General features: G+C 40.0%; 1 protein-coding gene and 1 long non-coding RNA gene across 9 annotated transcripts in view; both read right to left on the reverse strand.

Moving 5' to 3' along the window:
- Window positions 1-725: 725 nt before the first annotated feature.
- On the reverse strand, window positions 726-4,733 carry LOC136024533 (uncharacterized). Its single transcript, XR_010616841.1, has 2 exons — window positions 4,182-4,733; window positions 726-3,157 (listed from the first exon to the last, which is right to left on the reverse strand). It is a non-coding gene; the product is annotated as an uncharacterized LOC136024533 (long non-coding RNA).
- A 5,682-nt stretch (window positions 4,734-10,415) lies between these two features.
- Window positions 10,416-26,524, reverse strand: part of LOC136024526 (epidermal growth factor receptor substrate 15-like 1) — a 45,518-nt gene continuing 29,409 nt past the window's right edge. For 6 of the 8 annotated variants that reach the window (XM_065699952.1, XM_065699949.1, XM_065699951.1 and 3 more), the window contains 2 exons: window positions 15,602-15,807; window positions 10,416-11,216 (listed from right to left, as the gene is read on the reverse strand). In XM_065699952.1, coding sequence (XP_065556024.1) covers window positions 11,070-11,216; window positions 15,602-15,807 — 353 coding nt within the window. In that variant the 3' untranslated portion in view covers window positions 10,416-11,069. The other 2 variants (XM_065699954.1, XM_065699953.1) reach the window with 2 other exon arrangements.

Consider the following 26,524-nt stretch of genomic DNA (forward strand, 5'->3'; position numbering starts at 1 on the left):
ACTGCATTTTTGTAATTATGGAGGCTTATTTTAAGGCATTCTTGTACATAAATTATCCTTGTTCTCAAGAGCTCACTGCAGAATTCCAATAGAACAGTAGTGGAATTTACACTTAAATTCACAACACAGGTTCCAACACCTTCCTACCTCACTCCCCCAAATTCCCTGTCATAATTCATATTCCCACCTAAGATTTTTAGAGCTAAGAAAGAGGTTCACTCTTTTGGAGGAAAGGAATCCAGATGCTGCAAGCCGATTCGCAATCACATAGATGCTGCAATGAAGAGCTGCCACAAGTCAGCCTGAGCCCCCAGAAAGCCCTTCCACAGCTGTAAATGGGATGGGAAGTCCAAATAGTGCATCTATGCAATAACTCTGATGAGGATCCTCTGGTTTACAGCTATGGTTTAGTGCTGAACCTGGATACTTGTGCGGATTCAGCTGAATAGTGGAGCATTTTTCCTTACCATCTGGATACCTGCAGCTTGGTTTTCATCACGACTGGGGCATTTTTCTGACTTTAGAAGTTAGAATACACACGAATGAAATCAACAGGAATACATTTAAAGAGATTACAAATATAGCTATCCTTCTCTGAAAGCAAAGTCTGCAGTTATTCATGTGGAACAGATGTATTTTGGGCTCCTAATCATTGACATGGAAGAATGAGTTCCACATTTCACTTTTATAGCTCTTTCAAAGTGAAATATAAGGGAGATTTAACATTTCTTCATTAAAAACAAAGCTCGTTTATTTGCTAGAAAAGAACATAAATTGCACAATCTAATTCCAGAAAGTGAGGATGACTTAAAGATGTTCTAAACTTAGCACATGCATTGTTGCAACAGCTCTAGGTATTTCCTTCTCTTTCCCCATAGCCAAAGATCTTCATATTTCAGCATGTCCTTTGGTGTTTATAACTCTAAGAACACAGTTGTTGAAAGCTGAGGCTTACCCTTACCTGCCTTTCCCTTGCTCTTTCTGAAGAGCCGGGAATGGGTTTCATCATGCCCAGGTTTCAGTGATTCAGTGCGATCTGAAACTGTTCCCTCTTTTGTAAGGTAGTGAAAAAGACAGGGATGTTGGACACAGCCACCCCTGGGTGCACAGCCCCTGTCTGGCTCAGGAAGGACTCCAGGCCCAGCTCTCCAGCAGTGGAGGGGAGCAGGGAAGCATCACAACCTGCTCCTCCAGCTCTGCTCGGCCCCAGCCATCGCTCTTGCTCCTGCAGAGGCTGCTGGCCCTTCACTCAGAGCACTCGCGTATCCTCCCCAGTCACAAGAGTGGAAGGCAGCCACAGGCAGTGAACCAGCACGAAGCATCGGTGATGCCTGCAGGCAGAGATCATTACTGCATTCACCAACCCTAAAACCCCCCTTGCATGGCTCCTCTGTAGCACCCACCACAGTGGGTGCTCCTCCTCCAGTACCTTTCCATAGGAACATCCCAGTTTCCCTTTGCTCTAGGGACCTGTCTAGCCAGAAGGGTCCCAACCTCTGCTCCTGTTCACCAGAAGGTCTTCAGATAAGACATTCGTTATCTGCATGAGCCTGTCTTACCAGACAACACTCAATGATGAACAGTGGAGATAGATACACTCTGCTCTGCAGTGTTTGCTATGTCAAGAGGAGCAGGTTGTGTCCTCTGAGCTTTTAGATTTGTTGTGACTCATCTGAAAACAGGGCAAATCCCCTCCCCCCATAACAATAGATGGATATAAAAGCCCCCATATAAATATAACCCTCCCTAAAATATAAAAATATAAAAAAAACCCATATAAAATGTCTAAATATAAAAAAATCCATATAAAAATATAGAAATACAGGCCTCTAAAAGTGGGCAGGGACGGGGAGGACAGAACACTAATAAAAGTTCATGACCAGCTTGATTTCGATGGTTTAAAGGAGGGCACGTTTGATAATTTCTGTGTGGTCTTTACAGGAAACTGCAGGTTCTTGAATCTTGAGATAATCTTGTAACAGAAAGAGATGCTGATCTCATTCTTCTCACATTCTATTATGAGTAATTGGGAACTCTCTTTTTCTTTTTTTAACTAATTGCTTTAAATTAGTGCATCCAAAGAGGCATGGGGGTGATTCCACCAATCTCCCAAACCAGCAGGAAATCGCTCCTCTAATCACAGACCATCCGCTCGGCATCTTTTACCTTTGTTTTGTTGTCACTAACACAAAAGACCCAGAACCCCATCTGCCTCCCATGGAAGCCCGCAGGGATCTGCATCTCTCCTGGATTTGATTGTGACACACTAAGGAAAGGGAAAAAACGAAGTTGTACTTGAACCTGATGGGAGGAAACGCAGGGTCCGTTGTAAACAAGATTTTCACACATATTCTCACAAGATACCACAGTGACGGGCTCACTCGACTCGCAAGAGATTGCCAGATTAGATCGAACGCGTTAAGTACGGAACCGAGCAAATCCTGCACGATGTTCCCAGTGAAAGGATGAGCCAATGTGTCTCAACTCGAGCCGCCATCCAAAGGGGTTACTGTTGGAAGTCAGCTCATGCCACACCAGGGTTCAGAGCGCTGGGTTTCACTACGCTCAAAACGGTTTTTCTCTCACCTGCTGACTTCAGAGGAGTCAGTTAGATCTGTCCTGCATGGGAAGTCATCTGCAGAAAACACCGTAACACAGAGGCTGTTGCTGCTGAAACAGCACCCAGAGCACAACTGGGTCCTGCCACCCTGCTGCGGTCGCTCGGTCGCCTTCCAGCTCTCAGCACCCTGCAGAGCAGCACAGCACCACGGCAGCAGCCCGCGAGCGAGCGGGCAGGGCGCTTTCAAATCCCCTTTTCTTAGCCCTAAAGCGGAAGGCTGGGCTAGGAACCCTCTGGCTTTGCTGGAAGTTCATTTTAGAGCTGCAGTTTTCCAGATGATCACAGCTGGGGGAGGTGAAGTTTTCATCTTGGCCAAAGCTGCCCTCGGGTAGGGATGGGGGATTTCAGCCTGTGCGAGTCCTTGGTTACTCGCAGCCGCTTTCAAGCTGCCTGGAAACATGGAGTGGTTCTAAACGTCGGTCCTCCGTCCACAAGAAGTGCCAAAAAAAGTCTGCCCATTCTTCAAATTATAGGATTGTGCGGTTCTGTGGTTTTCTGTGCTAGAAGCTCTGTGGTTTCTGACGCTATTTTGTGCACCTATAACACAGAGTAGCTGTTAGGCTTTTCTTAAATTGAATTTTCGAAGCCAGAATCCCAAGCTCTAGCAATTTCTTTCGCTATATTTAAATAAAACAACTACAACAAAGTCATGTAGCCATCGCCATGGTAACCAGCAGTGTTGGGGGAAAACAGAAAGAGGAAAATTCAATCCAAACACCGTGTAATTTAATAGGGAGTAAGCTATCCCCGTTGCTAACATCTGAAATGTACCTGGTGGCATCTACAAACCTTACCCATCCCTGCGTGTCCTGGAGATGGCCACACTCAGCTGGGTCTGTAACGGGTCCCACCTGCCCAGGACTCATCCTATGTGCTACAGTGGTGTGGTTGGAGCTCCTGAAACTTGCTGGCACTGCAGTAACCCCTCTCTGCCTTGAAGACCCAGGCATTATGCACCGCTCCATTTAGAAATGTGCTTCCCATAACATTTGGAGGAGAAGGAATAGGTTTACAAGCCAAATCCAGCAACCTAAAGCACGTAGCCATACACAATTCACAGGCCCTGGAGGTAACTGGCTCAATTTACTAATTCCCAGAGACTCCTTTAAAGCTCCGTCCTATTTGATCCTAAACAACCACTTCTCCATCACTTAGGCTGAGATTGGGAATTGCTTCTGCAGTGGAACAATACTCTAAAGTGCGCAGAGGAGACAGGGATTTATTCTCAACTTGTTAGGCAGAGAGTAAGCTTGATTTAATCTTTTGAGGTCTGACTTTTCAGCCACAGTTATTTGATCTTACAGTATTTTATGTAGACACAAAAAATGAGTCATGTGCAATGCTTAATGTAATGAAGATGAATTCGCTTTTACTAAAACCACCTTTCCAAGCACAGGGAGAGCAGGAGCAACAAGGTTTTCATTTACTCTTTAACCACAGTTAGCATTAGTTACCTGCTTTTTTACCTGCTTCAATTATAACTCCTTGGAGCAAATCAGAAGTATTCTGCCCTTTGTAGTAAGCATAAATTCAGCAATACAGAAATTGCAGATGAACTTACCTGTTACAGGTTTATAATTAGATACACGATCCCTTCAAATCACTTTTCCTTTGGCTTCTTGCACTTATTACAGCTCTGAGCATTCCTGGAGTTCTGAGCTAGCATTATGTCATCAGGAAATACCTGGAATATCACACTGAACAGCCCCTGTGACTTTTAATGTATTAGGTGAGAAGCTATTGAGCCCAAGGCTTAAACAAATCACCAAACAATCCTCAAATCCCAACAACCCCTTTCTTTACTCTAGGTTTTGATATATTAATGATTTTATATCACAAGCACTTGCACAATAAAGGATATAGGATGCCTGGGTGCCCTTCCTGCAGGTGAAAGGGATGGGCAGAGAGCACACAGGGCTTTGTTCTTCTGTACAGTTTCCTTCTGAAAAGCTGTGCTTGAGAACAACATTTATGGGAGGTTAAACAGCAGAAGTGAGTTTGCAGCTGGCAAAGAGCACCATGAGGCTTCGTCAGTAAGGCAGGCGATAGGATGTGCGAGTGCTGCTGTATCAGCACCAATAAACAGCTTTAATTATGGCCATTACATTAAAAGAAATGCTAACCAGGCAGGAGGTGAAAGATGTGCAGTGACTAAACTGACGGTCACGTACAGCAGACGGGAGATTCAGCAATTTTCTCCTGGTAGTGTCTTCCTAAGAAAACCATGACTCCGGTTTCAGTGGTAGGGATGGGAGGAAGGGATCCGCGAGCTCAGACTTGCACAATGCAAGTTGGCTTTGGGTCATATTTAGGCAGTCAACGAATGCTACGTTTGTTTCTGAGGTTTAACAGCTGAGCTTATAGCTTTGAGTTCCTTCATGGTCGCATTTCCCCTTGCAGATGTTTCTTCTTGAGCAGGATGTCTATGCTTTTCTCCTCTTCCCAATGAAGAGCCTCTTGGCCTCTACGTACCGGGAGTCCTTTTAGAGTAAGCATGGACGATGCAGATTAGCCAAGCATTTGTGACAGTGGAAGGACGAACGTTGTGCATGTCAGACTCCAAAACCTTGAGCGTGAGCACAGCCTGGATCTGCAGCCCCCTGTTTTGCAAGGGAAGGGGAGCGTTAACACGACGAGAGAAGCTGGGGAGGAAGTTGTGCCTGTCCATGCCACACCACAGTCAACCCCTGGCTTCAAAATGTCAGCGTACTAAAAATATTGCTGGAGAGCAATTTCGAGAGAAACCTGCCTTGGCAATCGGTTGTTACCCATGCCGACGTGTGCAGAGGCAGAGTAAATAAACAGATGGGAGAATAATGAGTCAAAGTGAATGATGTCCAATGGGATGATAGTGAGGTGTGTTTTTCCAGCGAGCAGCAAGGGTTTGTCTCTGGTGATCTCCCTAACCCCTCCCAGGATAAATCGCCAGGCTATTTAGCACTGCGGCACACGAATTGTTTTGGAAAGGGTGCGGCATTGGATTTTCTGACTGGTCTCTACAGCCCAAATGTGGCTGGGACAAGGAAGAAGGGGAAGGAGAGAAGGGAAAACAGTGCGCGGAGGCTACCGGCCAGAAGGAAAAGAGATCTTAACATAAGGAAACAAGCAGTTGGTCACAGTAAGATTCACCAGTTTGAGACAAAAGCAAAGAAAAGAAAGATTGCCAAAGTCTCCGAGCTCCAAAAAGTAACTTTTCATTTATTATATTAAACAATAACATTTCTCTTATTATATTAAACAATAAACACATGAGATGGGTTAAAACTAAAATACCTTTCAGTTTGTTACAATATTTGAAAGAGAAATATAGCTACAGTAATGTACATATTTGGAGAGATTAGTCAAATTTAGGTCAGCATCGCAGTTTCCACTTTGTGTTTCCACCTTTTTTAGGTCAGACTAAAGAACGTCATATTACAAGGGACACCAGAAGAGCACTCTCTAATTGTAACAGAAGGAACCACAGTCACTAGGAGTTTTCCTTTCAAAGTTAAACTTAAAAGGGAAGGCAGAAGTTGGAAAAATGAAAGTTCCATTTTATAACAAATTAGCCTTTATTTATAAAACTTTCAAGTAAAAAGAGCAGTATATCAACTGATAAAACAGGTCTGTCAATGAAGAATAGTTAACATATTTCCTCTAAAAATAAATCTTCTATGATTCCACCATACTCCAAGCAAAATTCCTTTCCTAAGGTGATTGTTGTGAAGGCTACAGAGATGCAACAGCTGACACAGAACAGAAACTCTGTTGTTCCATCAGTGTGGAAAGGGATTTGAATTAGATCATTATTAGCTCAGATCAATTCACTTTAACAGAGTTCCAACTCCAAACGAGGATTAAACAGAAATGAAATTCCTGAGAGGGAGGAATAAAATGCAGGAGGAGGGAGAAATCAAACTCTTATGTGAGGGAAAGCAACAATCCTACTTGGACCAAAATCCCTTGGGCCTCGGTTCTACAGAATAAATACTCTTCTCAATGGAGAAACACTAAAGAAGAAATAGTAACCCAAAAAGGATTATAAGAAGAATCAAGAAAAGTGCATTATCTTCGAGCATTAAGATGACAAAAGGATTTCTACAAAACTCCTGACAACAGATTTCACAGGCAGGAATTAAAAAAGGAAAAGAAAAGGTTATGCAGCAGGACATAGCTTGGAATTTCCTACGCTTGGAAAGCGCAGCACATGAAACTAAATAGAGTAAGGACTGATGATCCGCATAGGGCAGAGATTTCATAAGGAAAAACTTGCCAATATAAAAATACTTCATAGAGCATTACTGTTGAAGCACTGCTTTATGAGCATCTGCTTTTACTGCAGAATGACTGGTATGTTTTACAACAAGCCTATCTGAATATAACGTAGGGAAACCACTCGAGGCCAATGTGAACATACTGGTCTATAAAGGCTAATGTGGGTAATTCAATACCTGTGTCCTACATGCAAGGTCTGCATGCGGAGGTTCAACGTGAATCATTGTCCATCTTTCCTGTTTTAACTGTTGTGCCTCGGCGCTGGTGTGCAATTCATGGTTTTCCATGAGTCATTCCAGCAGTGACGATACTCTGCATAAAACACACATGTGCCACTATAAAAGCCTACTAAACTCATAGTGATTGCTCAATGTACCACAGAGTCTCATAACTTATTCGAGCAGAATCACCTCCATTCTTTCCTCAAAGCCAAGAATGCAATGGATAGTCATTCCTCCTGAAGTAAAAGCTTAGGTGGAAAAGGAGGAAAAACAGAGCTGAAATCCAGATGACAATTACGTGCAACCTGTATAACTAGAATGAAGCAAGGAAAACATGTTTTCCACCTCAGTGTGTGACTGTTTGGGGTGTACGGGGCTATGGGAATAGCTCCTTAAAAATGGTTTTTTAGAAAAGGGGGAAAAGAGAGAGAAAAGTGAAACCAAAAGCAAATGCAGGAGAAAAACCATTGCCTCAGCCTAGGGAAAAAAGAAAAGCTGACATGACCATCCCATGCAAGATCAGAAATGGAGCCTTTTCAAAAAGACACTTTAAAATCTCAAAAGAATGGGAAATCACATCCAGTGCAGATGACACTGACCTTCTGCCAGGTTTCTCTCTCCACTTGGCACAGCTCCTGAACACAGTTTCTCATGCCAGTGAAAGTAATCATAAACTCATCAGAAGCAGTCATTTTGCCTTTTTTCTTTCTTTCACCAGAACTTTGAAATTCTAAGAGCCACGATCTAATCTGCCTTCCTGTAAAAATTCCATTTCTGTATCCACCTCTGCTTACAGAATACATACATACACACAAGCTTTAATATATAGAATATATATGCATATTCTACATATTCATTGTATATACACATCTTATGTACAGCACAAGTAACTCTATACTAGACATAGTATGTGGACGTATATAGTATATACACACACTATATTATACAATACACTATATATATATGTACACACATAGACACAAATAATATGGATCTCAATGTACACTGTATATGCATTGCGTATACTCACATTTTCTATATCTTGCACTGTACATATTTTCTCTGCCCAAATGGCAATAGGCCTATTTGTGCTTTAAATTTCACTGTTCTGGAGGAAGATGATGATCAATGTCTTGCGTTAAAAGTTTTGTCTTAGAAGAACAAGTACAGGTATTACACAAAGCACTGAGTTACAAGCATAAGGGAAGAACGTGGGTAATGCTCCTTTTTGCATGGAAAATTGTATTAAATAGAATGGGGAGAAATCACAGCTAAGTTTTCTTCTACTGCAGTGTCTAAAATTTGGAATCAAGAGCGTTTCAGTAAACCTAAGGTTACTAAATCTAACACACTGTGTACAGAGAACACGTTCTGTCCTTGTTCATTTGCTTGATCTTCTATTACTGTCCAAGCAAACATGAAGAATGAGTCAATAAGGAAATAGGAAAATGAGTAATTAGTTCTAACACTATATGGAATGCTAGGTTAATTCACATTTCTGGCTTCCTGCTGAACAGTTTGAAAACACCGACTCACTGCCTTAGAAGCCTTATAAATTACAGTATTTCAGAGCACTGACAAAGTAGCAGAAAGTCTTGTTATGGTACATAACTCAGAAGATGAATCAAGCTATTGAGCTCATCCACCCTGTCCCACTGGAGTGACCTCATCCAAGCAGTAGTCCAAAAGTGATTTTCCTTTCTACAAAGGCACTACATGTGAATGGGGGTTTATTGTAGCAGAAGAGACACCACAAAGACTTAGGCCCGAATGAAAAGGAGAATCTTACACATGGATACAATCTGATTAACTTCACTGAGAAGCCTGCAGCCATTCCATGTGGAAAATTGCTCATTCATAGCAAGAGTTTTATCTCATGTTAACTACAGACAGGCCCAAGTTTGCTCTGAGAGACTTCAAGTCCTGTACACCAACAGAAAAGAGAAGTTGTTGACATTTTAGTATGCCTGATCATTTAATCTAACATAGTTTGGAGAAACATTACAATGGGAAGGGATTTCAAATCAGGTTCTGTGAAATCAGAAATACCTTCCACTGCATTCCACCGGGGTCACCAACAAGAGAGAATTCAAGAGCTTTATGAGGTTGGGTTTGATACTAGAATGCATCTTCTCCCCTTCTGAGGGGAACTAATGATTCACATTATATGCAATATTATCGCACACAAAGCAAACAGGGAATTGTGACTCCTAAAACTGCATTTTGAGATACAAGGGTTGAGTTTTGTCAGGTCTATTGCTGCATACGTGAATGGATGGATGTGCACATGTGTGTATGCACACACACACTCACCCGTACACCTACTCACTAATACCTGGGATGACAAATGCCACATCTTAGCTGCATTTCAGAGCTGAAAACTACTAAGAAGATTAAAATGAATCGAATCAGATTCTTATCTCTAAGGAAAGCATCCAAAATAAGGCCATTACAACAGAATGGGGAAACACTGTTTTCATTCAGTGAACAGGCACTACCTTTGTAGTATGAAAAATGAAAGGAAGCAAGGACGTAAGAATAGAAGTGCATTAAAGATGATGAAGGAATACCACATTTTCATTTTAAGGGCTGCATCAATAAAACCACAGAATGTTAAGCTTTGGATTCCTACAGAGCCAAGGACAGGAAAGACTTGCCTACTCTATTTAAACATAAGAGTCCAAGGCAAAGACAACTGAAGTTTTCGAGTTCCTGTCATCAGAAAAGGCAATTTTAGTAAGTAAATAATTCACAGACTTATCTTAAGGACATGACACGTAAAACGCATTCTGTGTTATCCTTACCAGGTGGAAGTATTAAGTTCTACAGGTACATATAAAATCTGTTCCTACTCAGACTTACTTCTGCAAGCTGTGTTTTAAAGCCAATCCAGTCCACCAGTACTTCTATAACTTAGGTATGAACATGTATTTGGCAGATAAAATCTGTCTCAACTTGGCTTTACTTCAGCTAAATGATGTTTGATCTATAACCCCATACTATAACATAGGTGGAAATAAAGAAACAGAGGTAGGGACTGTCTCACACACTCAGGTACCACAAATCATACGGCCTATGTTCTGGCGGTTGGAGCAAAAGAGAGTAAAACGAGTTGCAGGGACGAACACTGCTCAGACTTGGTAAGTTTTCCATTGCTTGGGTTTAAATGAAAGCAGCCCTCAAACTTGTATCACAACCTCACTTGTTTATGAGATAAAGCAAGATTTTACCTAATGATTTAATTGCCAAATTCTGTCCAATTTACAACTGAATTAACTCCCTCTCTTTCCACATCACACACAATTATTACAACTTAATGCAAACTGATGTTTAAATTAGAAGAACTTCTCATTGATAGAAATTCGTAACATTTTACACAGTTTACTATGTCTGTATCCACCAGATATAAATGGCCAGATTCTTTTGTAAAAGCCGCATCTCCTGGGTAAAAAGGGACCATCTAACAATGAATTTATGCTGAAGACTTCGACATAGATGATGCAGATGACGTACTGATTAACCTACCAAGAACTGTTAAATAAATGTAACAAGTGAAAGTTAATTCTATAAATATTACAATTTTAGGACATTTTCTTTGAAATTCACACTGCAGCCTCAGAGCCTCAAAGGAATTCAGGTAATACAAAGCCAGATTCACAAGCTGCAGGTCACTATACGCAACATCGTCTTCCAGGTAAGGAAACTTTGCTTTCAGTATCTTAGGATCATACGTCACATTTCTTACAAGCAGTAAGTTTTATCTAGAACATATAATACAGCTTATACAGTGTTTCCTGCATATTATGCACTTGAAAAGCCACACAGAGCCCAGTTTGACATAACCAGCCAGTCTCGTTTAGAGTTGAAGGTGACTAGAATTATTTTTACAACATAAACCAAGAATTTAGTACTTTTATAAAAGCCACGTTTAAAGGTTTCACTTGGACAGGGTGGAGCCAAAGAACCGCTACTTAAGAGTTTGGCATATCAGCCTTACTGAGTGCAATAGCCAACTCAAGGTCTTCTTGCTCTTGTCTCCGCAATCGAGCTAGTCTTTCTTGCTCTGCTTTTTCACTCTCACGCTTTGCCCAGGCCAGCTGCTGTTCTTCATTTCCAAACTAAAAAATGAAAACGGGAAACAAATTAATGAAGTTACCAAAAAGCTAGAAGAAATTACGTGAAAAATACAATGAATCAGACTTATTAAATATATGAATCAAGTATACCAAACTGTCTTAGGGTAGCTCTTCTGAATTAAGATAAAAATTCACTCACTGATTTTCCTCATTTCATCCTTTAATTTATTTCCTTAATTTCTTCCTCCTCCCACCAGGAAACTAACCCATCTGGGCTGCACGTCCCCGCATCCATGTCTCAGCTGTGTATGAAAATGGGCTGGGGACTGGAGCCAAACAAAAACCCCACAGACACAAAAAAAGCAAGTTAGTGGTTTGGGAGCAGAGCAACCTACATTAATTTTTAAGAATAGTAAATAGCTGGTAAAACCAAGAGTTATTTACTCTTGCGCAACTCCTCTGCAGAGAGTTTTCTTGTAGTGTTTCCTCTAAGGGTGACCGGTTTTAATAATGACTCTGGAGACTGCTGATTTGTGGGAAGTTTCATCACCAACTCAGAAGTTACAACAAGTGCTTCTCTTACTGGACATAAAATCCATGCAGAGTTTTTTCCAGCAAGAAATAACGTAAGAGAATCAAATGTACTTCAGCAGAAAACACCAAGGAAACAGAACATCTTTTAACACGCAGCTTCTAAGCCTGTTTGAGCTGCCCCAAACACGTCAGTGCATTGCAGCGAAACTATCCCGAAGTTACATTCCAGGATTAACCACTGAAGTATGCAAAAAAGTTTGCTTGGTTGAACTTCTTGCACAAAAAAATGACAATATTGTCTTGAAATCACAACAATTTCAAACTCAAATATAATCCGTGACTGTTTAATTTTAGCATTGGCTGAAGAGGGTGACGGGCATAGAAACGTTTGCAGCTGCATGCAAATGCTTGCATTACAGCCCACTTCTAACATTTGCTGTGGCCTATCTTTTCTTGAAATGGTCGGGAAAACATGTTATTTGGGTTTTTTTTCGGGATGAGAAAACCATGGAATTTATAGGTTCAGTTGCAGCTGGATGTATACTGCACAAGTTGTCCTGCGGGCCACAACACAGTAGTTCTAGACGCAGCAAAACGCACCCGTTCACTACCTGACTGGGCAACATCTTCCCCAACAAACTTGAAACACACAGTGCTAGACCTATGCCTAGCTACATCTGCACTATGTGATGTGCCCAGCCCTGCCTTTTCCACTCTGCATTGGATCTGTAATTTATATTTTTATATGAATGCACCTATCTGATTTTTTTTCAACCCAAGTCCAATTCTTGTTTACTCGTAATTTACATTCTGCTTTATCTACGTGCTTTGGGATGCTCCCAATTCCTCAGTTTATTTCTCTTATTATGATCTTTCACACGATTTGATGAAAGGGGAAAAAAAAAGGTATTTTAAAATTACTTTAAAGAATACTTCTGCTTTCATCAACACCAAAACTTAGATGAGGACCTTTGCATCCAGTGCTACTGAAATACAATAGAAGTGCCATGCGTTTTACCGTATTTGACTTTTAAAGTGATTTAAATCATGTCAGCTGACAGGTGAGATTTAAAAGCTCCCAAAGATTTTAAATAGATGAGTTTTGCTCAAGATACAGTACAGGCAGACTCAAATGGAAAAAGGGCTTCTCTGCTCATTCCAATAATTCAAAATGATCACATTAGCTGGGATGGAGAATAACAGTTACTCCTTCTGAAATACAATCAGCTTTGGTCAAACCCTCTGTTGAGAAAACAGTCCTACTTATATAGCTTCCATCTTAAGATAAATCTTCCAAAGCTTATGAAAGTCCCAACTGTGACTTGCTTATTGTATATTTTTTGTGGTTAAAAGTGCTGAGTAAAAAAGGCAAAATAGGTGATTCATTGGCAACAAATCTGGACGTGCCTTGTTACAAATGGTTTGCAGAAAGGCATAAAGGAAACTTTTCAGGAGCATAACTGACCATCAGATAGCAGAACACCCAACAGTGCCTATAAAAAGGCAATGTAACCGAACTACAAGTCATTCAATACAGTAACAACTGGTTTGCACATATCCAGGTTTTAAGAAGTCTGTAAATATATCTCATATAACTGTCATTTCATTGAAATCCCCCTTTTTTCTTTCTTTGGAAGTTCAGTTGGACCCAAGGCATAAGGGAGGAAAAGAGCAGAGTACAGAGAAACTGATCAAATACACACAAGCTGCACTGACTCGTGCGTACTAAAGCACCAGCTTATATTAAAAGAGAAAATTAAGTTTAGTTCTAAGCGCTCTGTTTCTGTTGGCAGGAAGATTGCTTTTCTTGTTGTTCTGTAAACTGAAGCTGGAACCTAGAAATACCTGAAATATGAGCTACCAAAAGGCTTTGTTTTTTAACAAAGAGCCATATTTAATGCCATGAGAATATACTTAAACTGTGGGGGCATGAATTTGCCAGAGTCTCGGAAAAAAAGCACCAGATTATCTAGAGTGCTACTCGAAGCAAGTGAAGGTTCTCATGTTATTTCTGTGCTACAGTAAAGAATTTCAAGTAAAAAAGAAATCAAACCTACGTGATTCTCTCATTCTGTTCTCAGATTCCATGGCCTTAAACTTTGTGTTAAAAAGCCTTCTGTAAGTCAAATCGCTTTGAATTTCCATTATGAACAAAGTTCCCCAAACGTCAGGAAAAGAGCAGTGCAATATTCTTGCCGATTACAAGGTAACTGGTACAATTAAGGCTTCATACAGAAGGATTAGGAATTATCAAGTGCAGCAACATAATTGTGTTACAAGCAAGCAAAGAAAATCCCCAACAAACTGCAAAGAACAGGGATCAAGTCCCCAGTCAAATTCATTTAATGAAGTGCCACTTAACAGTAATTCTAAGTGGCTACTGCTCAAGATCGCATTTCTCCTATTTTTCCCTTATCTTCTAAAGTTAATCTCATCTCCTGAAAACCTGATGGCACAGCAAATTTCACACTAGAGCACCCACTGGGATGGGGATCAGTGATTTTGGTTAATCATTTAATGCAATCAGCCAGTGTAAGCCACACTTTTAACTTAAGAAATGCAGTCTGTAGAGGAAGCCAACAAGAGCTGGGTAACAGTCATTCCATTCCATTATTTGTCTTACATTGAAGGAAGAAATTAGATGTTCAAGAAATTTCAGATAAAGCAAGTTTTGCGTCTTATTTTTATTAAGAATGTCACCATTTTGTATACAATCACAGAATTTAACTGTGCAAATTCAACAGGCTAGTACTAACTGTGGTAAAGCATACAGAGTATCTTGAACTTTGACGTTTTCAGTATCATAGATAAATTAAAGCACTGAGGTCAGCTAAAAGTATGCACAGATGACCTCATCTAACAATATCAAATAGGAAAGTGATAACACATTTACTATTAACTAATAACTGGGGGGGGGGAACCATTAAAAATGAGCAACCTGAAAGATTCAGCTTGAAGACCTCCACTTGTTGAACACTGAACTGTGCTCAGAGTTAAGTAACAGATTACGTTGGCAATTTTACTGCGTGGCAATGTGACAGAACAAAAACACATGAAAGGAGGAAGAAGGCTGAGGCTGTGGATGGAACAGGTTTCTATCTACTCATGGAAGCAGTAAGAACCACACTACTACATACACAGTGATTTCCAATTCAATAATGTATCTGCTAGCACTGAAAACAAAGCCTGATGGTTTTTAATGAATGGGTACTTGGCTTTGCTTTCAAACCTTCTCACAGTGTCTTTTAGAATACAGGATGGATGTTTCTGTATTGGTTCTTCAAAACAATTTTGTTTTCTTTCTCTAACAAGGGCTTTTCTACAATATCAGTAATGGGAACAAAATCCAACAGCTGACTTTTCAGTCTCTGTCTCGGATATGCATCTTTATGACCACATTCCATCATATACAGCAAACATCGTGACAGGATTGTCAGAACTTTTTTCACAAACAATTACAAATACTTTAACGGAACCTTTCCCTTTCAGGATTTGCTTCCCAGGATATGGTGAAATCACTATAGAAATGTTTTCAACAGTTGGTTTTGAACCTTTACATCATTGGCTCCCAAAACTCAGTTTACAAAATAGCCTCCATGCAACAAAAACAATACACAGATTCTGCTACAAAGAATTTGTGAGTAAAGGCACACTGTACTAAAATAATTTAAATGCAAGTAAACCCTTTAAAATTTAGTATGAAACTTCTTGTTTTTTATTGAAATAATGCCTTTTTATTACAGAAATATTAATACAAAAACAATGAGGACAGCATGAAGGTACTAAAAGACAGAAGCCAGTGAACAGTAGGTTTGCAGTTAAAACAAAACCCCAATAGATTGCTGCAAGCAGAGCAGAAAGTGGTTTGCTCAGAGACAATGAACTTAACTTACAGAGCTGAAGTCTGCAAACCCCAAGGAAGAGTCTTTAGAAGTTTTACTTGAAGAGGAGGGAGCAAATGGATCTTTTCCACTAAATGGGTCCCCAAACCCCTTTTTACTTTGAAACGGGTCACTGCTGTCAGCCCCAAATGGCTGGAATGGATCATGGGGCTTGGGAAAATCTGAAGACCCAAGGTGGCTTACAGGAGTACTTTTACCTGGAAAGTTTAGGAAAAAAAACAAACAAAAGGAGAAAAAGAGAAGTTACTTACCATGGCCAATGCAAGCCCTTAAATAGGAAACTGTGCTGATACAATTTAGCATCATCCATCCTTCCTGGGATGGTTTAAATTTTAAGCAAATATAATGGTACTCATTTCTCAATGCGAATTGTCTCAAACAGTTGTTTTATTTAAACAGATTTATTATCTTATAGATACTGCAGTATTAATACCTTTGAGATTTTAAATTATAAAACCCAATATAAAGCCATTTAGTCAGAAGAATTTGACAAGTATGACTTTAGGTCATTTTCCAGGATTAGAGATATTTCAAGTTTAAATTTGGGATTATATGAAAGACAAAATATTTAAAAAAAAAATACAGACCACTAAAGATAAATAATTAATCATGTTAACTAGAATTAAACAGTAACTTATCTATGACTTTACAGAACACATCCTGGAACTGGTTTATCCTTCCACCACATGTACAAGGGAAAAGAGACTGATTAAGAAATCACCTTGTAGTGGGGTGCCTGCTGTACAACCCACTTTTTGCAGGTGACTGCTTGTTCTTATATTCCACCCCAATAACAACTGAAATCACAGGAACGATTGCATATGCTCATAAATAATGGCTCTATATTTTGTTGGTTACAAAGAAACTCAGTGGTTAATTTTTAATTCCCCTTGCGAACCGTACTGTTTTGTTAGGTCAAATAACTAGAGACATGTACATTTGCCTTTTCCAATTAAAACAACCCCAAACAAGCAATCAAAGAAGATTGCTCCTGACAAGTACACAATCTAACCTCCAGGGAAAATACTCCATGGATGAACCCTCCTGATTATAGTATGTACTCAACAAATGATAAAGAAAAACCTAGGAACACTTTAAAAGAAACAAATATTTACGATTTCCTGCATAATAACCTGAGTTACATACATTAATTGCATTAATAAGGCTATATTTTTTGAAAAGTTCAATTATTTGAACTGTAACTTAATAGGAATCTTGTAATTTATTCACACCAGAATGCACACACTAGGACTGCAGAGAAATGGGGAGTTGAACCCCCATATTTCAGAGCATGTACTTGGCATGTCTAAGACATAGCCTGAAAGCTTTTAAGAAGGTATTTTTGTAGTTGCTCATGAACTTTATAATATTTGATTGAATCTTTGGAAATCCTCATTTGCCAAAGAGAAATAAGGATCAGCAAACCTGCACTAAATAAATAACCCACCCAGCAGCCTGCCTTCACCTGCCATTAAATCACAGCTCCCATCCCAGGGAACATCTTCCCTAGCACTTGGCTTGCTGAACACACATCCCTCTTGTCATCAGCAGGTTCCTTACCCTGCTGGTGACACCTCCCTTGAGGGTTAGTGCACAGTGTGCAGGGGCTCACTCCTCAAGCTCAGCCAGGCACAGATTTACAGGGGAGCTGAACGAATCAGACTCTTAACTCATTTGTGCAGTGCTAATGCCGGACCCAGGCTCCTGATGCAATGCAGTGACCACAGCAGGCACTGTGCTTTAGGAAAGATGTGAAGCGAGCACAGCTGAACAAGGAGACAGAGGGAGACGTAGAAAAGATGCAGACAGTAAGAGATATAACTGGATTTGTTCAGTCTTAAAGAGTATGCAAGGAGAACCTGATCATAGTCCTGTAGGCAAGTCTTCCACTAAGAGAAAGACTAATGGATTTACATTTTAGCAACAGAGATTTACCTTGGACAATTTGTAACATTCTAAAAGGTTAAGAATACTCAAGATTGCCTAGGGAACTTGCTGCATTCCATCATCACATCCAGGAGGTTCTAGAAATCACAGTGGTTTAGCTGCCTTGAAGATGGAGGATAAATAAGATCCTTTAAAAGTTTACTCCAGTACTATTTTTCATGGTTTAGTACGTGCTCCATTCTAAGCCAAAGATCTATGGATATACCCATGTTAGCAACCACATGTGGGACTTCTAAAGACAGCAGATAAGACCAGGGATTTGTCACTGATGGAAGGAAGTAACAAAATATAAAGGAAATACCAGCAGCATTTGCTCTGCCCATAAGCATGGACCCTTTTTCACCTGAGTTTCAAACTGCCTTTCTTATCAACAGAGGCCACATTTTGTTCTCTGAAAGCATTGCTTTTACATCCTGCCATCACCATAGCCTCCAGGAGATCTCACCTTTCATCACAGCTAGGCACTGTCAGGGAACTAAGCAAACCTGGTAAGGGATGAGTAACTCAGTATTCTAGATGTAATTCTCCAGATAAAAAGAGCAGCTTAGTTTAACTTATTTTAAACAACAAAGAGAACTGGAGTATCTGCATTTATCAAGGCAACACAAGAGCCCTCTACATTTTTCTCCTTCCACTACTGCCAGTTACTATCAAGCAAATTCCCCCTAGTCTCCTTCTCCCTATATGCACCAAACCAATTTTGACTGAGAGAGGCAAAAATAACCCGTTTTTAGCTGCTCTTTTCTTAGGTTAAATCTGCTGCTGCCAGAACCACTTTGTGGAACTGGTGACTGTTAACACAAACCTAAGGTTTGCAACCTATTTGCTCAGCAAACCTGTTTTTTTTCTAGGTGGCCTGTTTAATGTTTTTGTACGAAGCCCCTAGTGGTTTCAGGACGCATACAGAGCATCGGGGTTTCTCCTGCTTCATCTTCACACAGATCACAAAGAATAACTTCGGTGGAGAGGAAATGTCACCACGAATCATAGGGTTTCTGCTAATACTGTTGAAAATTTTCCTTTCACATCCCAAATGCCATTTTCTTCACATTTTTTCCTAGGTTAAAGAACAGAAGAGGGCTATAATTTTATTATTATTTGGAAAAGGTGAAATAGAAAAATCAGGTTTATATTTTGCAGAGCAATTTTCAGGGCTATGCTCCATGCTGAATACACCAATCCTGGCACTCATGACAGCATCCTCAATGAGCCCTCTTTCACTACACTCTCAGCGCTGCTTACAGTTTGTTTTATCCTGCTACGCTCTGCAAACATGGGTTTGAGGCCTGGCAGAAGTTTGCTTGTTTCAGTCAGATGTTCAAATTTACTTAGTTATTAGCCACAAATTAGTACTAATGACACCAGAATGATCTTTCAGACATCCCTGCTGGGTTACACCCAGTGTGAATCTTCCAGTGCAGTAAGTGGATACTGAAGTACACAGAGGCATATTTCCATGTCTAGAATGTGTATTTCAGACCCTATAATGCAAAGCAAAAATACACAAAACACATTAAAATAGAAGGACATCGGTAAAATTGTAACAATGCAAAATATACTCTTAGCAGTGGCTGAGATTGCATTAATCTTATATTCACTGGAAAAATGTTCCATTTTTACATGCTAATGCTCATCATTTTGGAGGCATGGCAGTATGAAAGTGCAAGCGAACAGTTGTAACCCTTACTTATTTGATTTTTCTACTAATAGTTTCAGGGGAAAAAAGTGCAGAAAAAAGCAAAACAGGTCCTATTCTGAAACCACAGCAGTTTCAGCAGTTACCCAAGTGGTGCACCCAAACCACACCGAGGACTCACTTCAGCAAAAAGAGATGATGTACAAAATGGTTTACCACAGCAAATGCTGTTAACTTAAGAGTGAACTCCACCCATGTGAAGGGTTTATCTAATTTCATACTCCACAGCAAAAACTTTAGGGTTGAGATCTATAGTTCAAGGCAAACATAATCTCACTGATAAGATGCAATTACAGAATTTCTCTTACTGAACTGCAAGATATTGGCAATGAAAGAATGAAGTGAAACATTTATAGTTTTCTCTGTGTTTTATGTTTCAACAATGGTCCGAACTTTCTGCTTAGTAGATCTTTCTGCATTACTGGAAGCAGCATGTTTTGCTGTCTGAAGCCTGCATTCAGCATGCTCACAGGCAAACAGGGCAGAATTGAGATGACATGATTTCAGACTTTCACTAAACAAGGACTCCTTTCCAGGAAACACTCTGAAGTGAAAAAATATGCTTTAAGAAGCCAGAGTCATGCTACATAGGATAAGTAATACTAGAGCGAGTTAAATCCATGCCTGTGATTATACTTGGACATACAATACCAGGGTTCTCACCTCTCACATCTGCCTACCTGGCAGAGGAAGTGTTACTCTAAAAGCTTTGGAGACTGTGTAGTTTTGTAAGGTGCCTCCCAGCACATCTTCCTCTTGTCACTTCACTGAATTTCTGTATCATTCCTAACTTACTCAGCATGTTCTTCACCATCCCATTGAATTATCCAGCTCTTCCACTGAGGCAGAATAAAATTTGCATAAACTGTAAGGAACTCATAGAAAAATTACTCTTAGTTTTCAAAATGTGCTTGAAAGTTAGTAATATTAAAGCCAATTTTCTACAGAATACTTAGAGGTATTTTTTCTTCAACAGGGGCTATTTCTGCATCAGATTTCAACTGGTGATAATGCCCTTTGCACAAAATCACTACACTTTTAGTAACAGAAGGAAGAATTTTTCCTATGCAAAAACCCCTCGAAACTGGTTTTGCTTAATATTTGCAAGATGTGCACCTTGAGCAAGCCCATAGCTCTGAAAAGCTGAGCTGAAGAGAAATACTCTGAAAACTACAAACTTCTTGAAAGGTGAGAAATCGTTGTACCTTCAGCCTAACAACCTGTCCTGAAACAGCTGCTGAACAACCCCTTTCAACCATCGCTACTGAAACTGTGAGAGATCAGCATAAACACCACAATCAAAGCGTGAATGGAATTTTTAGTTGGTGGCCAGGCAGGTGCTCCACCCATGAGTCATTTACCCTACACAACACGGGCTGCCTGCGTTCGAATGCAACTGTCAGGGCTGCTAGAAGGCATGAAAAATAGTCAGAAGAATGTTTTCCTGTCCATCACAAGCTTTTTGGGTGAGTTTTTCACTCTCGGCTGCTGCTGAGGTTAAAAACTAAAGGTAAACAGGCACTGAGCTACTTGTGAGTAACTCGAGTACCCAAGAAGCTCTAAGGAAACAGGTGTGGTACCAGTTAGAAACAAACAACACTCCCGTGATCACTCAACGAATGAGGAGCAGAACTCTCTACACTCCTCTAGCCCAAAGGATTGACCTCCCCCACTTGAATATGCCCATGGGAATAAATGCAAGGGAATGATTTGACATTTTTCCTGATGAACACAATTCTTTGGGTCACAACTCCTGATGGCATCTATTAGACCTAACCTGGCTTCCTTCTTCTTCAGATGACCTCACGAAAAACACAGAGCAAATTTCCCTGCAAATTCATATCCATGGGACATTGGACAGGTCAAAAGGAATGACCACAAAAACATCGTGTTTAAACACTAAGAATTCCTAAGACACCATTTGCTTGCATGAAAGGAATCAGTAAATCCACACAAGAAAGGACTCAGGCTTTGGTTTGCATGGTTTTTTAAGCAGAATACTGAACAAACTGTTCACTTTCAGCTAATTGAGACACTGAAGACACAGCATAGGCAAACACAAGCCCAACTCAAAAAATAGAAGAGATCTATGCTTTTCCCACCCCCCCTCTCACTGAAAACTACCAAGATGAGGACAATGGGAACTGATAGTGCTCTTGCACTGCTCCATGGATGAAAAATACATCTAAAATGGTCAAAACAGTCAAACCATAAAATGCCTTAAATTTAGAGAAGTAACACATATGAAAAAGAGCTATATTTATCATTGATACACAGGAGGAGGAAGCATCAAACACAAAGGAAGACAGCAGCAGAACAGGGCTGGTACAAACATCTTCTCCTGATTCATGCCAGCAGAGAGGTAGCTGATAGCATTAAGCATCTAATCATGCACAATAGCAGTAAAGAGGCATCTAAAAATTCAAGGGGTGCAAAAGACATCCCACAGAGTGAATCTAACACAAAACCTCGTCAGGCAATCCTGGTCCAGGTAAGCCTGGAATGGGTGTGCATACCCCCCCAAGTATCCACTCACTCAGGCTCTGAAGTCAAACTGCCTTCAGAGTATCTTGTCTTCGTATACATTCCTAACCGTGAGCATTTCAGTGGCCAAATCTATCTTAAATTGACCTTCCAAGATCCATGAGCAGAATGGAAATGTGCTCTGTGAGTTGGCTGTTAATTTTTCTGCACTTCTACCTTCTTTGGGGCTGACAACAATACTCTCTTGCAACCACACTTGTGAAGGAAGGGCAAAGGATCCCCATCCAAAACTAGGGAACTATTATTTCTGTAGATGATGGATTACAAATGCATCAGAGCTAGAAGTTTCCAGATTAGTTCAATGAAATATTAAGATCCTGAATATCTCAACAGCTCTTAATGCCTGGATCTCTGCAGTCAACAGGTTCAGATATCATTTCTCTTTATCTGCCAAGGGGCAAGATGAAAAAAATAGGACTTGATCAGATTTTGCTTCACTCAGTGGGGGCTTTTTCTGACTTCACTGGGCCAGCAAATCACATCGAGCAGTGTTGCCATCTGCGCTATGGTAAAAATACTGACCCCAAACACCCTGGCTGGTTAAATGTACCATCAATAACATCATTACTATTAACTTGTAACAATTTCTAGTCACTCAGATGGGCAAACCTTTGTGCTTGCACTGAGGTCTTCTGGGGCTCCACCTAGGCCAAGCATCTCTGAGGGACTTGGAATCATGCTTCCTAATTTAAGGCAGGCTGGTTAGTCCCTTTGTCTGTCTTCTCAAGGCTTTTTCCAGTATTCTGACATTTCAAAACCATTACAATACATAAAAACAACATGAGAATGGAACTGAAGTCCTTCACTCAAACACTGAGGTGTTAACCCCTAACCTCTGAAATGCCAGTTTGTAAATTCAGTTGCACATCAGAGGAGCTCAGAATAAACAGATCAAACCCCAAAGTTCTTTCACAAACTCACTGCCTGCAGCCTGCAATAACTTCCCCATAGAATTAATTTTAATCCCTCTATTTCGAATAGCAGCTAAATAAATCCACCAATTTCTCTCTTATACAGGTTGAATTCAATATGGAATGCTTTGAAATCCAAGCTACATCAGCTATTAGTAAACCAAAGAAAAACTGGATTTTTAAAAGCATGTTAACACTGAAGTTCACTATAAATACCCACCCCCTCTATTTGATACTAATATAAAATATATTTAATTGTAAATTGTGACATTTAAGTGTAAATTGCAACATTTACACAGGCTAAATATAAAGCTGGAGGGATAAAATAACTGGTTTTATTAAATAATCTGCAGGAAAAAAGCACAATGCAATTAGAAAGGTGTCATCTTCTTGGGTTTTTAGGACTTTTATTCTTTCAAGGTTAAAAAGGTCAAAACCGCTATAAGCAAGCAATAAAAATTTAGAAGAGGTTGAAGGTTACACACTGGTTAGTGGTGAAGGTTCTTCCACTAATATCACTGGTTAACAGTACTGTTATAACCGCAATGTGGAATGCATGGTGCTGCACTTAAAGGAAGTGGTAAGGGTGGGGCAAAAGCAGTAGGTCCCACGATCAAAGCACTAGAGCATTGAATTTTACTTATAACCCAATCACTGACACCCACACAGCAACTTCCTGCACTTTAAAAAAAAAAAAAAAAAAAAAAAAGAAAAAGAAAAAGAGAAAAAAAAATCTGTTTCTCTCTTTTTGTAATCAACAACTTTTACCTAGAAACTAGTTAGCGGTGAGCTCTGACTGATTTCTATCTGCAGCTCGGGGCTGAAAACATAATTGTTAACCTGTGAGAACCTACAGGACCCATTTTAACTGACAGGTTTCAGTGTTATCGTCTCTTTCAGGCTTCTTGATTCATAATGACACAGAAGTCTTACAAACTCCAAGAAAGATGAAGCAAGCAGAAGTTCAGCAGTGCTAAGCACCACGGGTGCTCTAGGACAGAGAAGAAAACGTACTTACAAAGGCTTAGCTACGCTCTAGGAAAGCTTGAGAAAATTGTTTGCACTGGAACTGAGATCCCTGTCACGGGGCACCTGGGCTTAAGTCTGTCAGTATACACTACTAATAGTTTCATTAATTTAAGTCATTCATTTTGTCTTGTTTCCTGTTTATCACAGCCCATTATGCAAAGCACAGGCCTGTTTATAGCTAATTTTCTTTTTCTTTTGATGCTTTTTGAGCATTATTCAAGATACACCAGCAATAAATACAGAAAAACTCCCACTTTTCTCTGAAGAAGCCCTCAAGTTCTCCAGTACCACCTGGTGAACATCAGATTACTTCAGCCAAGTCCCAGAGGAGCCGTATAAAACCCGATGTCCATTAGGAACTTCATGGACTACGAATGCATTCCTGAAGAGAAAGAACATGCACACACACCCTTGGGGATTTTTATTAGCACAGTCTAGGCAGAACTGCTAAAAAGCTGTTTCTTAGCTGATCTTTCTCAACCTAAAAAGAGAAACTTAAACCAGGGTAAGGGAGAGAGATAGTGATTTTTCACATCTTTGCATGTTAATAGGTATATTGGAGCTCTGATGTACACTGGTGTCCAGGCTTGCTGCTTTTGAAACACCTTCTCCTGGTAATCCTCTATTTTTATTCACTGATATATTAGCCTTCCTTCAATTCTCTTTAAAGATTATGCACTTTACCTTTAAACAGTTACACTGAAAAAAATGCAAGAGAGCATTTCCATCAGAAAAAGACATGAAATTTCTTTTGGTCCAAACAAGGCTCAGTTGAAAACTTTGTAACATCTAAAAGATCTTGAAAGACTTTGGTTCAAAAATAAATGAGAAAGAAGGAAAATGATTTTTGAAGAAGAGGACAAGTATAAGCTTAAGATACAGCTTTACAGAAATAATCTCATGATTGTCATCCCTTCTCTTGAGTTTTTGAGAAGGGAAAGATATGAATCTCAAGGATGTCTAATCCATGCCACACAGCAAGTGTTTGCCTATCTTTGCCAGAGAGTAACAACCACAGACAGCTGTGAACTGAAGTATTTGCTCGTAGAGGCAGCAGATCATAGCTGCTTCTCAGTGTCCAAGTTTTGAAAAAGCCAAACACCGACTAAAACCAAACCAACCAACCAATCTTCACAAGCAGCCAGCAAACAGGTCAGGATTTATAAGGCCAGACTATGGTTACCCACTGCAACCCTGCTCCTGACAAAGCTGGCAGTAGCAGAAAAGTTCCCTTAAGCATGGTATGAAGACTGTCTCCAGAGCCTTTCTATGAGAGCAGCTGATCTAAACTACGTATTCATTTTAGAGGTTTTTCAAGCTACATCTGAAGGGGCCTTTTGATCTGACCTTCAGTAAATGGTAACCAGTCTCCGGCTAAAGTGTTTCCCCAGCCCCATGTTCAGTTCCAAAGGCCTGCTCTGCCTTGGTCCTTGTGAAGAAACAAGACCTGATGCAAAACTCCTTGTTCATCTGGACAACACAGAGCCACATGGGCAAGAAGGGTCCATCCTGCACATCCTGCTCAGCCAGGACACCCTGCGATACCTTGATGGCTTGATCAGACAATGCTTGCCTTTCATGTACCTGCTAAAAAACTTTGCAAACAGAAAAGCAATGAATCAGGAACTATCCCTGGTGGATTTTGTTAGTTCCCCCCAGTGAACCTGGAAAATCAGACAGCTCTCAATGCTCTGCAGAAATTATTAGTATTTTCTACTTGAGTGCAGTGAAGCTCTATATTAGAGCTAACAAAATGCAAGCAAACCATTCAAGTGCTTTTCACTATTAAAAATCCCCCCCAACAGAAAGAACAATTTCACTAAAGAGAGCAGGAACCCCAAACAGAAAGGCCAACTACAGATTTGCCTGGTACTAAGTAGCATTTATTCATCCTTCAGCAAGATCATTATCACCTACTTGTTTTTTAATTAAACAGACCAATGAGAAGGGTAAGAAACAACGGAAGTTTCTTCTCTGTTGTTTGTTTTCTGAGCAGCTTTCCTATTTCCAACGTACACTTGTACCCCTGTATCTCTTGCTAGAATCGCAGTGTATTACTATATAATTTCTCATGCTTTAAGTAACCACTGAAGATTGCTTTAGTTGTGGAAGGAAGGGAGGAGTATAACTGCATAAGCACATGAGGCTCATTTGCTTTAAAAAAAACCCTGCTTTGTTTCCTCCTTAGTCTATTTTATCATAACAACATTTGGTTTTGGTAGAGCAGCGGAACCTTACAAATATTGTGTCTCCCAGAAGAGGGGAAGGTGCACATTTAAATGAGTGTTTTAAAAAGGCTGATTAAAGGCTGAGTGCACACATCTAAATGAAAAACAAATCAGTAAAGCCAATGGTTCTCCAAAATTCCTCACTATGTGCCAAAGGGGAACGGAGAGACATAAATCCAAAAAACCCCTCTGTAGGGGAGTCAATCCTACAGCATGTACTGCTCACCTTTGCTGCTACTGTTACCTTGTATTTGCTGGGAATTATCATGTTTCGAACAAGAAACAGAAAGAAACCACATGAAAGAGATAATATAGGTGTATTTAGTATTTGTTTGACTCATTCAATGTCATACAGGTCCCTTACACACCACATTATTTCATGTAGACTTTTCCTCAAAAGATCCACTTACAGCTTTCCTTGAAAACCAAAGAAAGAAAACCATCATCCACAATGGCAAAGAAGACTTTCTTCAGCTTTTAAATTCTGCTTTTATTAACTTATGTCCTATTAGTTGATTTTTGCCAACATTACATATTAGGCATTCTTTTAATTACTAAA

This window comes from Lathamus discolor, chromosome 21, assembly GCF_037157495.1.
Source record: "Lathamus discolor isolate bLatDis1 chromosome 21, bLatDis1.hap1, whole genome shotgun sequence".
Taxonomy (NCBI): Eukaryota; Metazoa; Chordata; class Aves; order Psittaciformes; family Psittacidae; genus Lathamus; species Lathamus discolor.